This window comes from Hemiscyllium ocellatum, chromosome 6 (assembly GCF_020745735.1).
Source record: "Hemiscyllium ocellatum isolate sHemOce1 chromosome 6, sHemOce1.pat.X.cur, whole genome shotgun sequence".
NCBI lineage: Eukaryota > Metazoa > Chordata > Chondrichthyes > Orectolobiformes > Hemiscylliidae > Hemiscyllium > Hemiscyllium ocellatum.
The window spans coordinates 84,044,777-84,071,534 of NC_083406.1; the positions used below are offsets into that span (position 1 = coordinate 84,044,777).

General features: G+C 41.0%; 1 protein-coding gene across 6 annotated transcripts in view; it reads left to right on the forward strand.

The window, feature by feature from the left end:
- Positions 1-26,758, forward strand: part of sgcg (sarcoglycan, gamma) — a 644,218-nt gene that overhangs the window by 466,611 nt on the left and 150,849 nt on the right. For all 6 annotated transcript variants that reach the window (XM_060826731.1, XM_060826730.1, XM_060826734.1 and 3 more), the window contains one exon: positions 13,660-13,779. In XM_060826731.1, coding sequence (XP_060682714.1) covers positions 13,660-13,779 — 120 coding nt within the window. The remainder of the gene's footprint in view (positions 1-13,659; positions 13,780-26,758) is intronic.

Here is a 26,758-nt window from a genome sequence, read left to right on the forward strand (position 1 = left end):
CAGGCATAAGCCCTTAGGAGGAGCACTTCTTCAAGGTAGGCATCCTTAGAAGAGGCTTCGAAGTGAAGTTAAAATCAACTAGGTGACAGTGAGGACTGCAGATACTGGAGATTAGAGATGAGAGTGTGGCGCTGGAAAGGCACAGCAGGTCAGGCAGCATCCAAGGAGCAGGAAAGTTGGCGCTTCAGGCAAAAGGGCTGCGTGGGTTTCCTCCGGGTGCTCTGGATTCCTCCCACAGTCTAAAGATGCACCGGTGAGGTGAATTGGCCATGCTAAATTGCCCATAGTGTTAGGTTAAGGGGTAAATGTAGGGGTATGGGTGGGTTGCGCTTTGGCGGGTCGGTGTGGACTTGTTGGGCTGAAGGGCCTGTTTCGACACTGTAAGTAATCTAAACTCTTATTGGAGATGGTCATTGCCTGGCTTTTGTGTGTCATAGTCATAGAGTCATAGAGATGTACACACGGAAACAGACCCTTTGGTCCAACCCGTCCATGCCGACCAGATATCCCAATCCAATCTAGTCCCACCTGCCAGCGCCCAGCCCATATCCCTCCAAACCCTTCCTATTCATATACCCATCCAAATGCCTCTTAAATGTTGCAATTGTACCAGCCTCCACCACATCCTCTGGCAGCTCATTCCATGCACATACGATCCTCTATGTGAAAAGATTGCCCCTTAGGTCTCTTTTATATCTTTCCCCTCTCACCCTAGCACCATTGCATATTGTCGAGATCTTGTTGCATTTGAACATGGACCACTTCAGCTCCCAAGGAATCGTGAATGGCACTAAACATTGTGCAGTCATTGGTGAACATCACTACTTCTGACCTTATGATGGAGAGAAGGTCATTGATGAATCAGATGAAGATGGTTGGGCCTAGGATGCTATTCTAAGGAACTCCTGCAGAAATGTACTGGAGTCAAGATGACTGACCTCCGGTTGCCACAACCATCTTCCTATGCATCAGGTGTATGTTTCCAACTCTCGCATCCTTCCAATCAAGTTCTTCCACAGACATTTTAAACTAAATGAATGATCTTTTTTTAATTAGGTGATAGAGAAGCATCGAATGTTATAATCATTCATGCATAATACTGCAAACAGTACACTCAAGTCATTTTTTTTATTACAAGCCGCTAATGAATGTCGTAAGGTTACATTCTAGACATGAGTCCAGAAATCAAGTGACTCTGAATCCAAAATCATATAAAAATATTATAGTGAAATGATTTCATGTCCCTGAGACTCCTGATTTTCCACTATGTTTTGGTGCACTTCAATATCTGTAGTACCTGAGAGGAAGTCCAATCTGAAACCATAATGCCTGCTGCCTCAGATGCTGCAAAATTTACTGAGTGTTTTGAATACTTTTTGGTTCAATTACACAAGGGTAATCAACATCAAGGCTTGCAATAAATGAAAATACAATTGCTTAAAGCCAACTACACAGTTACAGCTTAAGATACCTGACTTCAGCAATTGCTTAGCAGGCCATTTCACTTGGTTGCAATCCAGTTAGGACCATTAACTTTTCAAAATAAATCAAAAAGTTTTGTTGTAACCAAAAGAACTATGCCACAAGATTTCAGTTTATTTACAAAATAGGCTTGAATGCATACAAAAGAATTAATGATAACAAGCATTATTAATTTAGTTACATGTTTTACAACTACATCTGTTATTAACTCAAGTTTGCTTCTTATCTCTCTGAGAATTCTCTTTTAAGACACATCAATCTTAAAGTTATTGATTTCTGTAGGCATCGCCACAACTGTATCAGAGTTCTCTAGAGACTACCTTCCATTGGTTTCAGCTGTACCAACTCATAGTGAATTGCAAACCTTATCAGGTCCAAATTGTAACTGACTCTCTCAGTAGAATGACTTAGAAAAACTAAAACCAAAGAACCTTGCTCAGCTCTACCCATCTCCATGATAATGTAGCACACTCTGGGCTATCCTTTAACTGACCTTTAGGATAATTATTCATTTCTCATTTAAATGTTATCTTTAATCTATCTAAATAAATGGGTTTCACAACACTTCAGCATTTATTAAATGATTTTAACTGAATTTAACCCGACCTCCCAAAATGTAAACATCTCTCTGGAATGCTATTACATTAAAGGTTGCAAAGGTCACCTCTCCAACTCTAGCTAACTCTCGCCCAACTGTTATTTTACAACTCAATCTCTACTATTAACATAGCACCATCATTTTAAGTATTGTGGAATTCAAAGCTTCTCTTAATTGCATTATCCCATTTTCTACAGTTAAACTTCAATTCTTAAAACGGAAATAAATACGTCAACCATGAGCTAGGTATTCCCAACATTGTGTACTCAAATGTATATCTTATGGCAACCAATAGAAGTGCCAGGCACCTGGATTGGGGCTTTGGCAGTCTGAGATCCAACACGACAATGGAGTTTCCCCTGAAATCTGCAGTGACATTGATAGCAGGAGGGATTGAGCCAGCATGGGGAAAGCATGCCAAAGTGACGGGAATGGAGCTGTTGTGGAAGTGCAGTCCCAGCATGGCTAAGCACTAGTTGAACTTTTAGCTTTATTTCTTTATTTTGTGACTCAATATTAAGAAGGACTATAATGCTAACTTCTTTAACGCTATATTAAGAGTGACTGTAAAATTTAAATTTAAATTTTGCTCCTTATGTCTTTCTACCGTGTTCTTAAATTTTTGCACATAGGTACTTGTACTTAAGATGGTGCTTTGTGTGGCAACATTGAAACAGTACTCCTATACTTTTGTACTTGAGGACACGTGACAATAAAGTCTAAGCCTAAATCTAAAAAAAATGTTTTGCAGTGTTGCATTAATTTCAGAAGCTAATTACCTGGTTATACCAATGAAAAGTTGGTTCAAAATGGTGGCAATATGCATTTTTACTATTTGATATTCATCAATGTCTTGGAGACGGTCATGCAGGTTTTCCCTCCATTTGTTGTATAACCTAACCACAGAGTAAAAGAGACAAGCCACTTTGCAGGAAAGTCACTATGTGTATGAAAATCCCTCTACCAGTGATTGCTACTGTAGCTTCATGGAGATCTGAATATCTGCAAGAAAACATTAATAGATAACTCTGTGACTCTGGCTCCAGGGGAGATAAGCAAAACTATTCATGCAGAGTTGCGTAGGAATTCATGACACAATGACATTAAAATTATGAAATTGCTTGCTTCTGATTTGCTGAGCTATTTTCCTTGTGTACCTTATATGTCACCATTGCTCTTTCTAAACTGGGCTTTCTCACAAGACTTACAAGTCGACAAATTGCAGTAATTTTTAAGTAATAGTCAAAATTAATGGTTTGGAAAAATAAACTCCTTTTCAAGTGTCATTTCATATCACTTCACTTTAACTGCATGCTGAGGAACATGAAATAACAATAAAGTGCTTACATTCAGGAAATATGTGTGCACATGTGGCAGTAAGTAGAAATACAGAATGAAAATATGAAATTATGAAGTCAGATATGTGTGCTTCACTGAAATGGGTTGTGATAATAATCAATGACAATAAATAGACAGTGATAAGTGGACTATTATAATAATAAAATATTCCACAATTTCATTTGAGTTAAGTGCACTTATGGTTTCACGCAGCATAACCATGTTCTTTCTAATCTCCAGACATCGACAAGTATTGCCTGATTATTTGCCACTTGATTTTATTCCTGAACTTCCCTTCATTGTCCATTCATACAGCTGAAAGAGAAACAGGTTATAGTCAACATTTAATAAGGTTGAAAAAATTAAAGTATTCTTATAACTGGCTGTTTTAAGTGCACAACCTTCCCACCCAAAAAAAGATGAAATGTTTTCAGTCAGAAAGTAAAAGATTGAAATTTTCAGACAGGGAGTCAAACCACCTCAAACTCACAGTTCGGTTCTCTTGGTTTTAAAGGAAGTTTTGAAGAAGAGTGGGTGATCAATCCAATCTCAATGCAACCTTTAAAAAAAAGATTGAGCTCACTCCATAAGGGTCTTCTTCACCTCCAAATTCTCCCCAGAATTGTGCCCATCACTGAATTCCTCCCACAAATCACCAATGCCGTAAAACTCTTCATGATCTCCGACCTCAGTGATCTTTCCTTATAGATTCCAACACACACTCCCCACTAGATGCTGCTCCTCCCCTGCAATTGTCTGCCCATCACCACTGCAGTCCACTCAAACACTAGGTCGAGAATTGTAGAGTCATACAGTATGGAAACAGACCTTTCGGCCCAATTTGTCCATGCTGACCAGGTTTCCTAAACTGAACTGGTCCTATTTGCCTGCATTTGGTCCATATTCCCCTAAACATTTCCTATCCATGTACCTGTCACCCTGCTATCCAAAGGATGTTATTAAACTGGAAGGGGTGCAAAACAGATCGACAAGGATGTTACTGAGACTGGAAGGTTTGAGTTAGAAGGAGAGATTGGACAGGCTGGGACTTTTTTCACTGGGGCACAGGAGGCTGAAGAGTGATCTTCGGAAAGTTTGTAAAATCATGAGGATATAGATATGTTGAATAGCCAAGATATTTTTTCGAGAGTAGAGTAGTCCAAAACTAGAAGGCACAAGTTTAAGGTGAGAGGGGAAAGATTTTAAAGGGATCTGAGAAGCAACTTTTTCACACAGGGTCGTGCGTGTCTTTTAAATGTTGTAATTGTATCGACCTCTACCACTAACTCTGGCAGCTCATTCCATACACACCATCCTTCGGTGCTTTTCTTGCTTGACGGTAGTCTAGTTTGTCAATCAGGCCAACTATCAGGCAAGAAATATGGTGGGGGAGGTGGGGGGGAAGGTAATGGTGTAGAGTTAATGTTCTGTTAAGGGAAACCCACATTTTGGATTTTGCTGCTGTACCTTCCATCTTCCTCTCTCAAAATCCATCCGTGTAACTATCAGGACCAAGGTGTCTGTGGTAGAGACTCATAGAGACATGGGCAAAAACACAAAGACCTTACTGATGTGTATGAAGGTGAGCACTCATAATATTTCCTGGGGAACGTTCCTACCCATCCCTGATTTTTATTTTATTCTTTCATGGTATATGAACCTATTTGGAGATTCCAGGCTTTATTGCTCTTCCCTAATTGAGTTACGAAGCAATCACATCACAGTTGGTAAAGTCAGATGTATCATGTTTAGGGCTGATCAGGTAAGGATGACAGACTCACTTCTCTCAAGGACATTAGTGAACCAGATATGTCTTTACAGGGATTAACATGAGTGACAAGGTCTCCACTTTGGGGGGGTAGGGGGCAAGGGTTTCATTTGCAGGATGTGGGCGTCGCTGGCTGGCCAGCGTTTATTGCCTGTCTCTAGTTGCTCTTGAAAAGATTTTGTAGTGACTGGTACAAATGAATGAAATGGTCGAGTAAGCCAGAGGGCAATTGACAGTCAACCACATTGCAGTGGGACTGGAGTCACATATAGGGCAGACTGGCTGAGGATGTCAGATTTCCTTCCCTGAACAGAACTAGTGAACCACATGGGTTTTTCGGACAATCGACAATAATTTCATGGTCATCAGTCCATTTTTTTAATTCCAATCAACAATAATTTCATGGTCATCAGTCCATTTTTTTAATTCCAGGTTTTTTTTATTGAATTCAAATCCCAACCATCTGCTGTGACAGGATTAGAACTGGGTCCCCAGCACAGCTGAGTTTCTGGCTTAATATCTAGTGATAATATCACTAGCCCATCGCCAAATTTCCTTAAGTAAACTGGGCCAGGCATGCAAAGCTAAAATTGCCCCAGTTGAGAGCCTTAAGTGACTCTATAACTCTGAATTGGCTAATTATTGATATGTACTATGAGGCAGGCAGCATGCTTTGGAGGTCACCTGTTCTAGCCTTGGGTGGGAGGGGGCCATCTTTCTCAAAGACCTCCTTTCAACTTCTGACTGCTCCTCCCCAGCATCTGTAGCTGAAAGGTACTTCTTAATACCTTACCCTCTCTATCAAGACATCCAGTACATTCATCCCACTCCTACCTTCTGTGTCCAATGTGAGGCCCTTCACACCTCGCACCCATGTTCTTAAACTCAGGACTCCTGTTTATAATATATTTTTGTGCGGTCAACAGGAAAATCTGGGGTAAGTATGTAGCAGAATCCTGGAAGGATGTGGAGGCAAAATATTGAGGGCAGTGGTATCTTTGACTGTCTCTGGCAGCCCATGTCCACCAGACTGAGTATGTCTTCCTCAAGTAAGCTGCAGACATCTGTCACTACTTTACATGATATTCGGAGTCACTTGAGATACTACTGTTCAGGTTTGACAAGAAAACTGTCTACGTGTGGACCTTGTATAGCGTCTAGTTTCTTCTCTGCTTTGAAACTCCAGGTCTGTGGGTAACTGCAAGTACTGTTGATGTACATAGTGGTCCTTCTGTGATACCCAATCAATGGCAATATATCTGACATCTGAACTAATCTAATAGAACAAGCCTCCGAAGTGTGGAAAGTAACCTGTAAATTGTACAATATAACCTCAAAGTAAAAATACTGTAAATAAATCCTCTTGTGCTGCCAGAGAAGAAAGCAGCTGTGAATACTGAGTGTCACTTTTACATTGACATTGCATCTGACACCTTAAATGCATGTGCTCAACTTGGTTTCTTTGCTGAGTTTCAGAAAGCTCAGAGAAAACCCATGGACCCAACATTAAACTCAAAAGTGATGTGTAAAACTGCTTGTGTTGAACAATTAACACATGACGAGTGCGTGCACACCGTCAGGTGGACTGGAGTGAAAAGTGAAAGTAATCAAGTGGCAATCTGACTCTCGAACTCCTCTCAATTTCAGTCGTTTTAAGTCCCACTCACACCAAAACTATGCTTTCCTGCTGATTAAAATTCAGCCCATTTGTCTCTTTAAAGTGAAAAGCAACAAATATCATTACCATTCTCAAGAAATTATCACATAAATCCAATAAATGTAGAAAAAATTGTAAAATGCTGAAAATACACAACCTTTGGTTATTTAATTAGCTTAGAGGAAATTCTAAATTACACCCCAGTAACATCAGGCAGGGGACCTAAAATAGCTGTGCTTCATTTATTCTCCTTACCTGCTTAGATTCCACCTATAGCCATATTTCTAGACATTCACATGAATAAGCCTCGACCTGCATTATGAAAAAAAATCTGAAACATCTGTTGATCTATAGAAATTTAGCATTTGCAGAGTAACCATGATTTATTCCTGATGAAGGGCTTTTGCCTGAAACATCTATTTCGCTGCACTTTGGATGCTGCCTGAACTGCTGTGCTCTTCCAGCACCACTAATCCGGAATCTAGTTTCCAGCATCTGCAGTCATTGTTTTTACCTCGTTGATTTTAACCCTACTGCGAATCCTCTTGCAAGGTTGACTTATTCCCACCCTGGCAACACCAATTTATTGCTTAAAGTGTATGCATTGCCATTGAAAATTGAAATACAGCATACATTAAGAGCAACATACCAATTTTTATTTTGGATAGCTTGGCTGACTAGCTATGTTTTTGGATAGCTATGTTTGGATAGCTATGTTTTTGTTTAGCTGTGCATGTGCCAGAATTTCAAGCACAGCCTTGTGCATGATTTGCATGAGAAACATATGGGTGCAACATATTCTTTCGGGAATATCACTGCAAAGCCATCAGAGTTTGATTAAATGACAGGAATGCAGTCATATAACCTGCGTCACAGGTTCTAACCTTTTACTCCTAGAAGCTATTTCCTGCTGGCTTTCCCAAGTTATTTAGAAATATGGCAGCACATAAAATCATATCTTGCCATGCCATGGGTTTGCAAACTGGAGTCCACAAGGTATGATCAGTGATCACTCATTAAAGCATTTTAACGATAATACTGTGTAGGGACAGCACCAAAGAGGATGCCACAAAATGGCAGCAGAGGGGTTGGGCAGATTACAGACTCGATCTGATGACTGAACAAGCCAAAGTGCCAGAAGCAGAACTTTTAACAAATTCTTTCATGAGGTATGGGTGTCACTGGCAGGGTGAGTAATTGCCCATTTCTAATTGCCCTGGAAAAGGGGGTGATGAGCTGCCTTCGGTATTAGATACTCACCTCTGAAAGGAGTGAACTGCCAATGCAGGACCCAGCAGTGACCCAGAGAGGAAATATTGGTCCCTATTTCTCTGTTTGCAAGACAAGATAATGAGAAATCAAAGCAAAAAGAAGGAGACCCCAGCAATGTCAGGCTGTTGGCAACATTCAAGAAAACCATGACCACAACTCTACAAATGGAGACCATTGATAAGATGAAAGCCAAGGTTTACTCCAGGCTGAGAGTTAGCACCACTTTTGCACTGCTTTTCTATCTACTTGCTTGTGCATTTACTCATTCTGACACAGGCACGTACCCAAGCCTATCAATATGGCAGCATAACGCAATGAAATCAGTGGCCGGAAGGGAATCTTTCACCTAGCAGTCTAACATATGTTCAGAAATGGATTGGTATTGGCAAAGAGGAACAAAATTGTTAGCAGTGAAGTGTTGGAACTGTCGCCTGGGAAGACAGTTTGTGTCTGCTTGCTCTCTGTTAAATGCCACACAAATTCTAGCCTAACAAATACATTTTAAAACTCATTTGATGAAATGCATCAAATCTTATTTAAAATTATCCCTGTGAAGCATTTAAAACCATTTTGTAGATATAGGTTGTTAGTTTCTAAAATATAACATTATATTTCTTTGCTGTGTTTTGGACTTTGCAGCCAAAAAAAAGTCACTAAAAGCATTTTATCTGTCATAGAAAAATCTATTCACCTTTGTAGCTTGTCTGCTCACTATTTGTTATGATTAGTCTTACAACCTGGCTGGACATGGATTAAACTGCACAAATAATTATCTCCTTCAGCATTACAAAAATGCATGCTTTCATCTTTATCAAGCAAATGGCTGTTTTTCTCAATGATTTTTTTTAATGGATGTGTTCTCAGACAACTGAAAAGAAAATGCTAATGATTTTTATGACGTTATTAATTAGCTGAACTTTGTGAAATTTGCTGCAGGGTTTCCCAGCCATGCCATTGTTAAACCCTTACACACTTTTACAGAATGCTTCATTAGCGCTCTATTACATTTTTAATGAAACAGACTTACTTTCGAAGTGAATATCAGTGTGGTAATGACTACAGCTTTTAAAATAGATTTTCTGTAAAACAGGCAACATTGAGCAGAATTGCGCTATTCTCATCGGAGGAATAATAAGGTCATAGAATCATCGGTACAATAGAGGCTTCGGTCCATAGCCTTCAAAATGGCATATACTTCAAATGCTCATGCACTTGTTCAACATTGTGAAGTTACCCCAGTCAACTTTCCTCCAAAATGTACATTCCAAACCCCTATCACCTTCTGGGTGAAAATATTTTTTCTTGTGTCCCCTCTAAACCTTCTGCCTTTCATTGTACAGTAATGCTCCTTTGTTATTGACCCTTCGACAAAGGGGAACAATTTCCTATCCACCCACTTCACAGCCCAAATAATCTTATACACGTCCATCAGATCGCCCTCACAACCTTCCCTGCACCAAAGAAATCAAATTAAGTTTATCCAGCCTCTCTTTGTGGCCAAGATGTTCTAAGCCAGGCAACATCCTGGTGAATCTCCTCTGCACCCTCTCCAGTGCAATCACATTCTTCCTATAGTGTACTGATTAGAACTGCACATAGTATTCCAGCTGTGGACATACCCAAAATCCTGTACAGATCCAATATAATCTTCTTGCTCTTATAATCTATGCCTGGACTAATAAAGGCAAGTTCCATATGCCTTCTTCACTATGTCATTAATCTGTCCTGCCACTTTCAGGGATCTATGGGCAAGCACTCCAAGATCTCTATGTTCATCTGAGCTTCTTAAGGTCCTGCCATTCATTGTATACTCATTGTCTTGTTTCAAAGTGCATCACCTCACACTGATCAGAGTTAAATTCCATCTGCCATTGATCTGCCCATCTGACCAATCTATTTATATCGTCCTGTAGCCTGAAATCTACTCCCTCATTGTCAAACTGTGTGTCATTCTCACTTTACTTATCATTCACCCCCATGTTCTCATCCAAATCATTTATGTATCTCAAACAATAAGTGACCCATTATTGATCCTAATGCTATGCTACTGGATGTACCCCAATCAATTTTTGATCCAATTTGCCAATTTACTCTGGATCCCACTTAATTTCACCTTCCTTATTCATCTCCATGTGGGATCTTGTTGAAGGCCTTCCTAAAATCCATTATAAACTACATCAACTGCACTCCCCTTATCTACACACTTGGTCACCTTGTAAAAATATTGAACCAGATTTGTAAGACATGACCTCCCCCTATCAAAGGTCATGCTGACTATCCATGAACAAACCTTTTCTCGCGAAATAAATATTAATTTCCTTCTTCAGAATTTTCTCAATGCATTTTCCTACCAGTGATGTCAGACTCCCCGATCTGTAGTTTCCAAGTCGATCTCTACCACCCTTGTTGAGAAGTGGAACCACAATAGCTGGTCTCCAGGCTTCTGGTACCTTCCCTGCCATCAGAGAGGAAGTAAAAATTTAGGTCCAAGCTGATGTAATTTCCTTCCTTATCTCCTACGGCAGCCTGGGATACAACTTCTCTGGACCTTGGTGGTTGTCTGCTTTTAAGCTGTCAAATCCCCCAATACATCCTCATTCTTGATGTCAAACTGCTCAACTTCTGTCCTTACATCTTCTTGAATTCTGTCCCTACATCCTCTTTCGCCAAATTAAAGACTAATATGAAGCACTGTAACACTACATCAGTATCCTCTCACTCCACACACAGATTTCATCCTTCCTCCCTTCTCTTTCCCTAGTTACTCTCTTCTCATTGAGATACATGTAAAATATCTTAAGAGTTCACCCTAAGGTTGCCCACCAAGGATTTTCATGACCCTTCTTTTCTCTCCTAATTGCTTTCTTAAGATCCCTCCTGCACTTTCTACACTCCTCCAAGCTCCAATAGATTTACTGCCTTTGTCCCTGTTATATGCCTCTCATTTCCTCTTTATCCAGTTCTGGATATCATTTGACTTCTAGAGTTCTCTGGGCTTTCTGCTCCTGTTTTTCACCCTAATGGGAACATTTTGGGCCTATTTGCTCGCCAATACCTTTTTGAATGCCTCCCCTTGTTCTGTTGCACATCTACCCCTAAATAACTGTTTCTAGTCTACTTTAGCCAGATCCTGCTTTGTTTTAATCAAACCTGCCTTCTCCCAATCCAAATTCAAACCTTCTCTTTGAGAAATCTTGTCTTGTAAGCTGAGAAATAGGCACCACTTTTTCTTAGATGGGCCCTCACAGCTTACGATGGAATCTACCTGATTGTTCTGCTCTACTTGATTTGTTTGGCTCAGATCTTTTATTTGTTCATGGGATATGGATGAACACCCATGGGAACAAACACATGGGATGTGTGCTGAGTCATCATATATTGTTTGTTCCTATTTGCCCAGAAGAGAGTCTCATGAGTCAGCCACATTGCTGTAGGTCTAATCACTTGTGGGCCAGACCTGGCAAGGTTTGGTAGAATTCCTTCCCTAGAGAGTGTTCTTGCTCAAAGCTGGTGGAAGGGTGAACTGTGAGGAGAATGCAGAGATGGTTCAGTGTAATTTTGACCCGTTAAAGGAATGGGAAAATTCATGCTAGATGAAGCCTAATGTGGATGATTGTGAAGTTTTCCACAATGGTAGCAAAAACAGATACACAGGTTATGATTTAAATGGTAATAGTTTGGGGAAGTGAGGAGGTGCAATAAGATGTGGGTGTCATTCTCAACCAGTCTGTGAAAATAAGTATGCAGGGGCAGCAGGCAGTAAAGAAGCCAAATGATATCTTGGCCTTCATAGCGGGATGATTTGAGTACGGGAGTGGCAATATCCTGTGGCATTTGTACATGGCCTTAGGGAGACTTGAGCTGGAATGTTGTGTGTAGTTTTGGTCTCCTTATCTGAGGAAGGATATTCTAGCTTTGGATGGAGCACAATAAAGGTTTACTGGACTGATCTTGGAATGGCACACTGATTTATGAAGAGAGATTGGATTGGTTGGGACAATATTCACTTGAATTCAGAAGAATGTTCTCCTGGAAACCTCTAAAGTTTTAACAGGACTAATAGGGTAAACCTAGGAAGGGTGTTCCTGATGACAGCAAAGTTCAGAACCAGGGATCACTCAGGATACAGGGTGGGCCATTGAGGACTGAGATGAGGAGACAATTTCTTCATCCAGCCAGTGGTGAACCTTCAGAATTCTCTGCCACTGACAGAGATGAGGTTAAAATATTGAACATTTTGACTTAGATGATCAGATGTTGAATGATGGAGAAGGTTCAAAGAATCAAACAACTTACTCCTATTTTCTTTGCTTCTGTGTAGGAGTCAGGTGAGTTTATGCAACAATCAACAAGTGGCTACTTAGCCATCATTTGGCTAGCTTTCACTTCCCAATTTTATTGAATTCAAATTTCACTATCTGTCATGGTGCAATACGAACCCATTTCCCAAGAACACCAGCCTGAATTCTGAAATACAAGTACCACAGCATCACTGAAAGTTGGGTGGAATATTAAAAATCAAATTCAGCCAATCATGACAGTTCACACTGATGCACTGCAGCGAAATTTTAGCAAGTTCAACTTTCTTTTCTTTCGGTCCTCAGTAATGCTGGTTTAAAACAGCTATGAATTCTGCTTCAAGTCAGGCCATCCTAATGTCACAGAAATAAATCATTAATGGGGAGAGAGGAAAATGTACTGGACTTTGCTGTCTCTCCCTTTTTATTTCTCTTGGCAAACCAATAAGCTGGCAGTCTTCCCCTCAGGGTGTCCTACTAATTTTATTGTGACTATAACAGCCTGAGGGGCTCTGCTATTAATTTCTCTGGAATAGCAGAGATCATAAACTCACAAATACAAGATGCAGAGACTCCAGTATAAAATCTACCATCTGTAGCATACCACATTGGAACCCTGACACTTCACACTGGTAGGCAGATGCCACACAACTGATAAAAAGCAATGTGGCAACCCAGATAAAAGTAATTTTTATACCAAACTTGAATGGTTTACAAAGAATTGGAAAAGTAAAGTTCCATTTTGCAATAAGATGGAGGTAGAAAAGGTATTGGCAAATGTACAGAATAATACTAAATTAGAGAAATGCTTTGATAATGTTTTTTGTTTCTCCTTTGTCTTTATTTGCTGATTATGGAATCTCCATTCCTAATGTTCTGTCCAGTTTGTCTTTTTATTTTAATGTACACTCCATTAAGAACCGTTCATTAGCTGACTGTAAAATCCTGTGACAGAATATTTTCCATTGCCATTTTATAACTCTTTTCTCAAGAATGCTATTAAGGTCACCATTGAAAATTGTCACTTTTTGACCATTTGTTTGAAACATCCAAGAGACAAAAAGTGAACAGAAACCTTTCAAAATATCTACTCTGAAAGCGTTGCCATTTTTTTTTTCAAAGTACATCAATAACATTCTTGAAGCATTCTCACAGGTGATTTGATATTGATTTCTATTTCTCCCTTTAGGAATACTTCATCTCACAAGCTCCTGATATTTTGATATTGTTTATCTTTTGGCTCAAGGTCCCAGTACAGTGCAAGCTCATGGAAAACATTTTGAAGTCAACTCAAACACAGGCAGAATGCTGTTTTCTGCAGACGAGAATGAGGTGGTGGTTGGTGCTGACAGACTTCGGGTCACAGGTATGGAATGTTAGAAACGACTCATTTCAAAAAGACAAAGCAGTAGGCACAGAACCTAAATCATCAAATTATAACTCTTCATGCCTTCATGCAAGAACAGTAAACCTCATGGAGAGTACACAAACCCACTGTTATATTTTTAAACCTGAGGTTTTTTTAACCTGCTTCTGGCATTATGCTCTGTTTCTGACCTTCATAAAAGTAAGGCCTCTGCCTTCATGCAGTGATGCTAAAATTGTACCATTCATTGCCACAATTTAAAGTTGGTTCCCAATATGTTCAGGTTTAAATTCATAGAAACAAGTGTAACTGAAGGAATTTTATATTGGAGTGTGGGAGAAATCGCTCTTACATTAAGAATTGTGAGGTTGTGAAACTCAAATTCAGGGTGAGTGGATGAGGCAAAGATGGAGGCCCAAAACGCCCACTTCTACTCTTAGTACTGTATTTTCACTGAAAGTGAAGCAGAGACTTGGGTTATACAATAACTTTATCCAAAATTTATTTCAGTGAGAAAAGAGAGGGCTTTAAAATCTGCTTCGCAAAGTTACATGTACGTCGACTTCAATGACTTGCCAGTGATGTTCCAGTCATGCTGTACATTGATTTGAACTCAAAGAAACTCCAGCAAAATAAGCAAGTACAGATTTGACCAGTAAATGGTATAATACTGATGATATAGGGAAATAAGTTCCAGGTTAGATACACAAGCTACATTGCATCAAAGGCAGAAGGAAGAGCAAGTTAATTGGGATCAGTGCATTTGAATTATGCAGAAGAAAATACAATATCAGCTAGGGTTCAGATATTCTTAGTGAACCTGCTCAGGCATATATGACATATCTCTGGAGCATGTGGGACATGAACTAAGGCCTCCTGGACCAAAGGTAGGGACAGTACCACTGTGCCACAAGATTTCTAAAATCATGCACCTAGACCAACCAAACAAGTGTTCTAATTGGTTAAGATTCATCAACCTCCAATACACCTTACTGGTATGTGCCTATCTTAACCAGACCGAGTAGTCTGCAAACATTTAATGCCTATAGGTTTATGTATGAAGAATGGTTCTTGAATGTATGTCACATCCTAAACAAGCAATTGCTATTAGGCTACTGCACTTTACCTTTCTGAGGGACTTGATATACCCCACCAACCCCAGCTTAACATTAGAATAGGTTGGCACCTGCAGACTCTCAGGGTAGCAGATTGTCTCGATGCAGATGTATGACAGTCATTGTGAACAGGAGGGAAGTTTGCTAATGATGTAAGGGCTTATTTTCATTTCTAAACTGCACTGCTTGATGAAATTTAAGGTTGTTCTTGTAATATAGTATTACTGTTGTTCTAATGGGTTCATTTCTGCTTTATTGCTCCTTTTATTTCAGCATCCTGATAAGCAGCATGTAAGCAAATCTGGCAAACCAGTGAGCTCTAATGTTTCTGCAACCCACAGGCACTCTTAAAGCTTAGAGGCAAAGCAGAATTATAACAATGAATTAGAGCAAAAGAAGGCACTGCATATTTAGTTTTTTTTTAAATTGGATATTTGATGAATTAAGCCAAATGAATTTAATGTTTAATGGTATGAACAGCTGAATTAGGTCAACAAAAACTTTTTAAAAATTGCAGAACATTCACAGGGGCTAATCCAGCTAGACCTTATGGGTAGAGTTCAGTAATAGGAAAGGTGCAATCACTTTGATGGGATTGTATTACAGACCTCCCAAGAACCAATGGATGATAGAAGAACAGATATGTGAACAGATTATGGAAAAGTGTGAACAGGGTTGTTGTGGTGGATGATTTTAACTTCCCCTATATTGACTGGAACAAGCTTAGGGCCAGGAGTCTAGATGGGTGAGAATAGGACATGGATTGCCCTGCCAGTAGCAGTGGTGGACTCTCCCTCTTTATGGGCATTTAAACGGGCATTGGATAGGTATATAGAGGGTAGTAGACTAGTGTAGATTAGGTGGCCTTGGATCGGCGCAACATCGAGGGCCAAAGAGCCTGTACTGCGCTGTATTTTTCTATGTTCTATGTTCTAGGACAGTTTTTTGAACCAATATGTAAATAATCAAACTAGAGAAAAGCCTATATAAGACCTGATATTGTTGAATTAGCCTGGCCAGGTGATCGAGGTTTCAGTGGGGGAGCATTTCAAAAAAAGTTCTGTAAGTTTTAAGTTACTTATGGATAAGGATGACAGTAGTCATCTATGGTAAGTACTAAACTGGAGGAAAGCTAACTATCTCAATATTAGCAGGAGCTGGGGAATATCATTTGCAAATGGCTGTTTGATGGTAACTCCACATCTAGCATGTGGGAAACTTTTAAAGTCTTGTTGGTTAGAGTTCAAATGAAGGATAAGAATGGCAAGATTCAGAGCACCTTCAACAAATAGAAATCGAGAGCTTAGTCAAAAAGAAAATGGAGCGATAGGTAAGGTTTAGTAACCTGAAGACAGATACATGCCTCAAAGAATACAAAGATAGCAGGAATGAACTCAAACAAGGCATTAGGATAAAAGGGCCATGAAATGATTTTAGGTGAAAGTGAGGACTGCAGATGCTGGAGATCAGAGTCAAGAGTGTGGTGCTGGAAAAGCTCAGCAGCTCAGGCAGCATGAGAGAAGCAGGAAAATCAACGTTTTGGGCAAAAGCCCTTCATCTTCATTCCTGATTTTCCTGCATCTTTCATGCTGTCTGAGCTGCTGTGCTTTTCCAGCACCACACTGTTGACATGAAATGATTTTGGCTAACAAAATGAAGAAACATCTCAAGGTGTTTTATAATATATAAGGAGCAAGAGGGTAGCTAGGGCAAGGGTAGGTCCACACAAGAAAGTTATGTGTGGAGCTGTAAGAAATGAGTGAGGTCCTCAATGAATACTTGTATCAGTATTCACTGAGGAGAAGGACATAGTGGGTGGTGGATCTTGGGAGGGGTGTGCAGATATTTTGGGGCATGCTAATATAAAAAAAGGATGTGGTTTTGGGTGTTTTGAAAAGCATTAAGATAGACAAGTTCCCAGAACCTGTTGGGATCTATCCCAGCATGCTGAAGTGACAGCTGAGGAAATTGCTGGGATCCTGTATGAAATTTCTGTGTCCTCTTTGGTCACAGGAGATATCTCAGAGGTGTGGAGACTAGCCAATGTTGTTGTTTTTTATTTAAGACAGGCAATAGGGATAATCCAGGAAATTACAAGGCAATTAAAATGTGTGAAATTATTGAAGAAAATTCTTAGAGGTAGGACTTACTCACATTTGGAAAAATATGGACTTATTAGCAGAAGGCAGCATGGCTTTGTATAGGGAAGATCCTACCTCACAAACTTGATTGAGTATTATCACTGGACTATTCATCCAGAGACCCAGATAATATTTGGAGACCTGAGTTTGAATCCCACCACAGCAGATGGTGGAATTTGATTTCAATTAAATAATCTGGAATTAGGAGTCTAATGATGACCACAAATCCATTGTCGATTGTTAGAAAAACCTATCTAGTTCACTAATGTTCTTTAGGGAAGAAAATTACCATAATTATCTGGTCTGGCCGACATGTGACTCCAGACCCACAGCATTTTCATTGACTTTTAATTGCCCCAGAGAAATTAGGAATGGGTAATAAATGTTGGCCTAGCCAGCAAAGTCCTCATTATGTGAATGAATTTAAAAAATCACATAGGACCCACAGTGAGCTGGTCCTGGAATACAGGACTGGCTTGGTCATAGAAGACAGAGAGTAGAGGTGGAAGGGTTTTTTTCTGAGTGGAGATCTGCGAGCGGTGGTCTCCCGGTTGTTAATCATAGATACATAAATGATTTTTAGAAGAATGTAAGTGGTTTGATTAGTGAGTTTGCAGTTGAAACACAGATTGGTAGAGCTGTGGAAAGTGAGGAGGATTGCCAGAGAATACAGCAGGGATACAGATAGGCTGGAGACTTAGGCAGAGAAATGGCAGGTAATGTTTAATCCAGACAAATATGAGGCAATACATTTTGGAAGATCTAAAATGTACAATATGCAATAAATGGTAGAACCTTCAGTCGCATCAATATATAGAGTTAGGTCCATAATTCCCTGAAACATAAAATGGATAAGGCAGTCAAGAAGGCACATGGAATGCTTGCTTTTATAGGTCATGGCGTCGAGTATAAAATTTGGCAAATCATGCTGCATCCATATCGAACTTTAGTTAGGACATATTTGGAATATTGCGTTTAGTTCTGGTTGCCATGCTACCAGAATGATGTGGGGGCTTTGGAGAGGGTACAGAAAAGGTTTACCAGAATGTTGCCTAGTTTAAAGGGTATTAGCTATGAGCAGAGAGTGGACAAACTAGGTTTGAACATCGAAGGATGCGAGGAGACCTGATAGAAGTTTATTGGTTTATGAGATGCATAGCGATAATGGATGGTTGAGGTCTTTGTCTCAGTGTAGAGATGTCATAAGTTTAAGGTAAAAGGGGGTAAACTTTAAAGGAGATGTGAGAGGCAAGTATTTAACACAGAGGGTGGCAAATGCCTGGAATGAGCTGCCAGAGGAGGTGGTGGAGGTAGATACTATGACAACATTTAAGAGACATCTTGACAGATAGGCAGAGAATAGAAAGATACAGAACATGTAGAGGCAAAAGGTTTTTTTAAGTTCAGAAGACAACATGTGTTAGATTGTGGTGGGCCAAAGGGCTTGCTCTTGTGCTGTACTGTTCTCTGTACTCTTTGTAATCACTAAGTTTGTTGAAACATGCATTAAAATGATGGACATCAAGAAAATGTGGGCGGCACGGTGGCGCAGTGGTTAGCACTGCTGCCTCACAGCACCTGTAGACCCGGGTTCAATTCCCGACTCAGGTGACTGACTGTGTGGAGTTTGCACGTTCTCCCCGTGTCTGCGTGGGTTTCCTCCGGGTGCTCCGGTTTCCTCCCACAGTCCAAAGATGTGCAGGTCAGGTGAATTGGCCAAGCTAAATTGCCCGTAGTGTTAGGTAAGGGTTAAATGTAGGGGTATGGGTGGGTTGCGCTTCGGCGGGTCGGTGTGGACTTGTTGGGCCGAAGGGCCTGTTTCCACACTGTAAGTCTAATCTAATCTAAAAAATAAACCTATCTGTAAAATTTGGAAATTGTAAGTTTCCAATAAGAACTGCCTGCCCCTCAGGTGTAAGACAATTCCCTGAAATGATGAGTAAGATAGGATGTTCTTTTACAACTCACCTTCAGCATAATTTCACCTAGTTCTTCACAACTGAGCACCAAGGGAAATGGTTGATGCATTCTGCCGAAGTTGACTCACTAAAGTTCCAAATTCAAAGTACACGCTACAAAAAAACTTTATAAAGAAAAGACATAGCAAGGGCTGAATCTTTCAATAATTTTGTCCAAGTGTCAATTTCAGCTGTTTTCTAGAAGGGTTACCTCTATGGACATTGAATTGTGGAGCAGACTTGATGGGCTGAATGGCCAGCTTCTGTTTCTACATCTTTTGGTCTTAATGGTTTCTACTCGCCACCACTGGGACCTTCTATGTCTTCCATTTTTAAACTCCAGCTGCGCACAAGTTCAAACACTGTAAGCTGGAGTTAACCATTCAAAGTGTATCCTTTGATTGCATTCAAAAAGGGATGGATGAGAACCGGAAAATGGAACCCTGTGGTTTGCCAACTGGGATCTGAAGGTTTTAATCGATGGGGTGGTTGACAGGAATGTCAACTTATTTTCCCAGATCCACCAATAGCTATAGTAGCTACCACAACAGCAGACACTGCCAGTGTGGACAGAGATAGTTACCTGGGTTGGAAGCAATGCACAGCAGTGCCATATGAAGGTCGTGACCTCCTGTGCTCTGCAAAGGTAAGTGCCATCACCTTGTCTGTACGTCCTCCCATACAGTGTAACGCTATCACTTCATAAAGAGACGAATGGACCTGCTTGAGAAGGGCTGCAGTGTAGTAGATAAAAACTGATGGCAGACAGCCCCATCAGCCCTGTATTCACTGTGAGAGCCAAGGAGAGAGACCATAGGAAAACAGGTAACCAGTTACCAGTGGTGTTCTGCAAGGATCTGTTTTGGGACCATAGCTGTTTGTCATTTTTATAAATGACCTGGAGGAGTGGCTAGAAGGTTTGGTGAGCAAGTTTGCGGATGATACGAAAGTCAGTGGAGTTGTTGACAGTGAGGAAGGATGTGGTAGGTTACAGCGGGATATAGATAAGCTGCAGAGCTGGGCAGAAAGGTGGCAAATGGAGTTCAATGTAGCTAAGTGTGAAGTGATTCACTTTGGTAAGAGTAACAAAAAGATGGATACTGGGCTAATGGTCAGAAACTTGGTAGTGTGGATGAGCAGAGGGATCTTGGTGTCCATGTACACAGATCTCTGAAAGTTGCCACCCAGGTAAATAGTGCTGTGAAGAAGGCATATGGCGTACTGGCTTTTATTGGTAAAGGAATTGAGTTCCGGAGTCCTGAGGTCATGTTGCAGTTGTATAAGACTCTGGTGCGGCCGCATCTGGAGTATTGTGTGCAGTTTAGGTCGTCATACTATAGGAAGGAAGTGGAGGCACTGGAACAGGTGCAGAGGAGGTTTACCAGGATGTTGCCTGGTATGGTAGGAAGATTGTATGAGGAAAGGCTGAGGCACTTGGGGCTGTTTTCATTGGAGAAAAGAAGGTTTAGGGGTGACTTGATAGAGGTGTACAAGATGATTGGGGTTTAGATAGGGTTGACCATGAGAACCTTTTTCCACATATGGAGTCAGATATTACGAGGGGGCATAGCTTTAAATTAAGGGGTGGTAGGTATAGGACAGATGTTAGGGGTAGATTCTTTACTCAGCGAGTCGTGAGTTCGTGGAATGCCCTGCCAGTAACAGTGGTGGACTCTCCCTCTTTATGGGCATTTAAACGGGCATTGGATAGGCATATGGAGGAAAGTGGGCTAGTGTAGGTTAGGTAGGCTTGGATCAGCGCAACATCGAGGGCCGAAGGGCCTGTACTGCGCTGTATTTTTCTATGTTCTATGTTCTATGTAAGGTAATCGGTAGACATTCCTACTGTCTCTTTTGATTGGCCATTTGGTTTAAATTAGTAAATGTTCTTAGGGCAGAAATATTTAATGGCGAAACTAATTTATGGAATAGAATTTTGATGTCTGGGCAGGTAATGCATTGCAGCTGTAGCATGGGGGAGCTGGTGGACAATGCGATGATCCACAGTGACCACATCTGCAGTTAGTATTGACTGCTTGAGGAACATGAGCTCAAAGCAGCAGACACTGCGACTCATCAGGGAGCAAGAGAGCTACCGAGATACTGTCTCAAGAGACAGTCACACCCCTTAGATCAATTACATCAAATTTTGTTTGGAGCTGCAGACGGGAGTGTCTGCAAATGAAGCAGATATGGCAATCTAGAATTCACCTTTGGCAGAGCCTAAGCAAGTGTCCTTGTCCAATATGTATGGGGTTCTTGCTTCTGGTGTGGACAATGGCACAGACTGTAGGGAGGCCAAGTGAACTGACCATTATACTGTGGCCATCCAAGTCACAGATGAAAAGAATGAAAGTCATAACAATAGGGGAAAGCAGAATTTTGGAAATAGATACAGTTCTCTGCAACAAAGACAGAGAGACCCAACAGCTGTGTTGCCTAGTTGATGCTAAAGTTCAGGACAACTCTTCTGGGCTGGAGAGGAATTTGGAGTTGGGTGGGGAAGGTTTCACATAGATACCAACAGTGTGTGTACGACTGGAAAGAGGTTCTGCTGAGGCATCAGGAGCAATTCAGGGTTAAATTAAAAGACCGTGCTTGCTGATACGAGCGTGCCATATGCAGTAATGCCTGGGTAATGGTAGCAGTTGTGAATAAGGGTTGAGCGAACCAAGGATTGAGCCAGGGATATGGTGGCGTATGTGGAGAGGAGAAAGAAAGGGTGCTTGGTACTGTTGGGCAAAACAGCGAGGAAGGTAGGGCCCAGAAGGAAGATATCGAAAAGGCCTGGCAGGGAGGAAACCATCCTTCTCAGTCAACTCCTTTCACCTCGCAAGCTTTTTGTCTCGTCCCCCTGTCCCACTATCTCTCGTTAGCCTTTTCTCTACACTCCCTCCCATGCTGGGACTTTTCTCTCCACACCCACCCCATCCCAGACTCTCGTGCTCTCCTTCCCAGTCTGCTGGGCCTTTTCTCCCCTCCCACCACACACAGTTCCTGGGCCTTCACTTCCTATGTGTTCACTCACCCTCCCACATCCATGCAACACCCTGTCAAGTCCTCAATCCCCCCTCCCAGGTTTTCCCTTCCCCTGCCCACATCCAAACACCTCTATCCCAAGTCTTCCATCCCAACCAATGTCTTCCCTGCCCCCTTCCACATCCTCACTCTCCACTTGCCTCCTCACTTCCCCCTCTCGCATTCTCAAACACCACCTTCACCAACCATGTCACAACTGAATCCCATTTAAATTTCATGCTCCTTCTCTCTCCATGTACATAATGAGGGAGGCAGTAGAGATCTTGCAGATAAAAATCCTCTGGGGAGTAGCGATCATAACTTTAGTAGAATTTCAAATTTGGTTTGAGAGAGAAAGTTCAGGTCTCAAACGAGTGTCCACAACTGAAATGAGGGTAATTACAGGGATATCAAGAAAGAATCGTCTAAAGTGGGCTGGAAAACAAACAAAGAAGAAAGTCAGTGGGTGAACAGTGGCAGGTTTTTAAGCAGAAATTTCAGAACATTCAGCAAATATTTATTCTAGTTAAGGAGAAGGACTTGATGAGAAGGATGAACCACCCATGGTTAACAAAGTCAGTGAAGGAGAGTACTCAATCAAAGCTAAAGCATGCAAAGCAGCAGAAGCTAATAGTCGGCCAGAGAATTGAAAATATTTTAGGAACCAGCAGCAGATGACTAAAAAGCTAATCAAAAGGGAGAAAATTGATTATGGAAGTTAATTGGAAAGAAACATAAAAAATAACAGCAAGAGCTTCTATGGGTATATACAAAGACAGGATCGAATGTCAGTTTGCAACCCTTGGAATATGCGACTGAGGAATTAATTACAAGGAATGAGGTGATGGAACATAACTTAAACCCAAACATATAAACAAGGTGCTAACAGGAGGAAAGATCTTATAACAGTCTCTGTCAGAGGGACAAAGCATTTGACAAACTAATGGAACTGAAGAGAAGCAAGTTGCCAGGACCTGATGGTTTCATCCAAGGCTTTTAAATGAACTGGATGGAATGATGATGGGGACATTGGTCAAAATATTCTAGGACCTGCTAGATTCTGGGAAGGTTACAGTGGTTTAGAATTTGGATAATGTGACTCTCCTTTTCAAGGAAGGAACAGAAACAGAAAGCCAGTTTGTCTAATGTCACGAGTTGGGAAAATGATAGTCCATTCCTAAGGAAGAACTAGCAGGACATTTCGCAAAGTATAAGCACAATCAAACTAATGAACATTGTTTTGTGAAAGGGAAATCATGTTTGACAAATTTGCCAGAGTTCTTTTAGGGTATAACAAGTAGAGTTGATAAAGGGGGACTGATAGATGTAGAGTATTTGGACGCTAGAATTTGTGAGGTGATGGCCTAGTGGTATTATCACTTGAACATTATTCCAGCAACCCAGCTAAGGTTTGCAGGGTCCAGGTTCAAATCCCAACAAGGCAGATGGTAGAATTTGAGTTCATTGATTATCTGGAATGAAGAGTCCAATGATGATCATTGATCCATCATTGATTGTTAGAAAAACCCATTTCTTTCACTAAGGCCCTTACCTGTGGCCTACATGTGACTCCAGACCTACAGCAATGTGGTTGACTCTGCCCTCTTGACAATTAGGGATGGGCAATAAATGCTGGCCAAGCCAGTGATGCCCACATTCTGTGACTGAATAAAAATATGCAAATGATAAGATGTCACATAAAAGATAATTGCAAAAGGTTTGAGTTCACAGTACTGGGAATAATGTATCAGTGTGGATTGAAAAATAGTCAGCACACTGAGGACAGAGAATTGGGATTAATGGATCTTTTTCCAGTTGGAAAGATGTAACTAATGGAAAATCACATTGTAGGCCTTCAATTATTTGCCATCAATATTAGTGACTTATAGGAAGAGACAGGTGTACTGTATACAGATTTTTTGATGGTAGAAGGGCTTGTTGTAATAAGGATGTTTGAGTGATTGGACGGAAGCTTGGTAAATGGAGTTTAATCTAGGAAAGTGTGAGGTTATGCACAACTGTGGTTGAAAGAATCAAAGGCAAACCATATTTAAATGGAGAGAGACTTCCAAAAAGTGCAGCACAGACGTTTGTGGGTGTTCTTGTGCATGAAGCATAAAATGCTAATGTGCAGATGCAGCAAGTAATTAAAAAGACAAATGGAATTTTGACTGTGGATGCTGGAAATCTGAAACAAGCAAAGAGAATACTGAAGAAACTCAACATATATGGCAACTTCCGTGGAGCGAGAAACAGAGTTAATGTTTTGAAGCCAGTATGACTCAATTCTGAAGATCTATCTGATTTACTGTTCAAAGTACTGGGGATAAGGTATCAGTGTGGATTGAAAAATAGCACACTGAGGACAGAGCAGTACTGAATTAACTGGATACTATTTCAGAGTTAAACAGCCATTTCATTACATCCCAAGGAGAATTGATTTCTGAGAATGCACCTGGATAGTTACATGTTTCAGACATCCTTTATTCTTTATATTCAGAACTGCAACTGCAACCAAGACACCGTACTTTGAGAAGATTAGTGATGAAAACGTTAACGGGAACACTCTGTGAACGGTACTTGCATCCACTCATGTTTCACACTTACAGCCACTTTGTGTATACAACTACATTTTCTAGGAATTTCTGAGGTGTACAAACATGCTCATATTCAGCAGCAGAGCCTGTGTCCAAGTAAGGCAACGAACCTGGAGAGCGGCGAGTGAAGGAGGAAGCGTCCAGCAGTGGCAGCAACAACATCAGGACGAGCCGAACATGGCGCCACACAGCCTGGGATTTCCCAGCAAGCAAGGAGCAGGTCCCAGGCTGACCCACCCCCCCCCCCCCCAGCCCAGACTCACAGATTAGGCCTAGGCTCCAGGTTTGCAACTAGGCCCGAGCACCTGAAGTAGGAGAAGTGATGTTATGGGCCCGACTTGGCAGTCTCCTGGTGTGGCGGTCTTGACCTGGCGTGGAGGTCTCATGTCCATGCGAACGTCTTCTTCCAAGTATTCCTATGACCCGGCAGGTGGTTTCATCCAGGAATGGTGATCTCATCCTGGCTGCTTCTTCAGGGTATTCCATTATTCTTTAATCAGCTTTCCATGAGCCCAGGAGTCCTTAACTGAACTGTGATGAACTTTGTCTTAATTTTACTTTTTGTTTTTACTTTTTTGTTATATATGACTTGTATTATTGATGTAGGCACCGTGGTGGGGCGACGTATAAAACTTCTCGCTGTATTGTTCATGTAAAAGCACACGAGACAATAAATTTCTATTCTAAATTCTATCCCATTCATAAGCCAGGGGTTGTGAATGACAACGACTACGATTACACTTTTCTGGGAGCGAAAGTTCATTCCAGCCTTGTGTTTTCTTCTCATAAGTCTTATGGTTTTACGATGTCTTACATATTAAGGATTGCACGCTCTGGATTTGCTAAATTCCCTTCTTATCATGAGGGGATCTTCTGTTGAAGTTTCTCCATGTGGTAGCTGTATGGCATCTAATACACTTTTGAGCTCATTAGCAATTTACGTTCCAATTCTCATGCAATGCAGTTTGCATGCAAGGAAACAGACCAATCGCATGCATTGAACAGGCAGAGATTTAGTGCTGTGAGCTTGCTTCATTAATGGGTGTAGGCCAAGATCATCCACAATGATTTGATGAAGTTGATGTTTTACTGATGCCAACTCCATGGTTGGAAGGTGGAGGCAGACATTGCCCAGAGTGTATGCCATGAGGTGGCAAGGAATGAAGCTCATTGAGAGCCCAGAGAAGATACCAGCGTGTGGCATATGCCAAGTAACCGCAATTTAGTTTCTCATTGGCACCTGGGAGAATCGCACATCGCAAGATGGACAAGGTTAAACTAGCTAACCATGAGATGCAAGTGCATGAAATGAAGTACTTGAAGCTAGAATGTGAAATTCACACCTCTCTGATCAGATTTTAAGTGAAAAATCAGACTTCTTTTCTGAACGTCAATAATCTCATTTTTCCATTCTTTCCACATTAGAGTAATGTAGTATGTAGACAGGCCCGTTGGCCCAAACTGGTTCATGCCGACCAAATTGTCCATCCACTCTAACCCCATTTCCCTGCATTTGGCTCTTATCCTTCTAAACCTTTCCTATCCATGTATTTGTCCAAATGTCTTTTAAATGTTGTTAATGTACCCGCCTCAACTACTTCTACTCCCGTGTGGGTACTACACTCTGTGTAAAAATGTTGCACCTCAGGTTTCCTTTTATTCTTTCTCCTCTAACCTTAAACTGATGCACTCGAGTCCTCAATTGGAAAAAAGACTGAGAGCATTCACCCTATTCATGCCTCTCATGATCTTATACACTTCAATAAAATTCACCATCAGTCTCCTACGCTCTAAAGAAAAAAGTCCTAGCTTCTCCAAATTCTCCCTATAACTCAGACCCTTCAGTCCTGGCAACATCTTTGTAAATTACTTCTGCACTCTTTCCAGTGTCATAGCATCCTTCCTGTAACAAGGTGACCAAAACTGAACACAATGCTCCAAGTGTGGCCCTACCAATGTCCCGTAGAACTACAACTTCTATACTCCATGACCCGACAGATGAAGGCCACTGCGCCAATAGCTTTCTTTACTGCCCTGTCTACCTGTGACTCCACTTTCAAAGAACTATGCACCTGAACTCCAAGGTCTATCTGTTCCACTACACTCCTTAAAGCCCTATCATTCACTATGAAACTCCTACCTTGATTTGA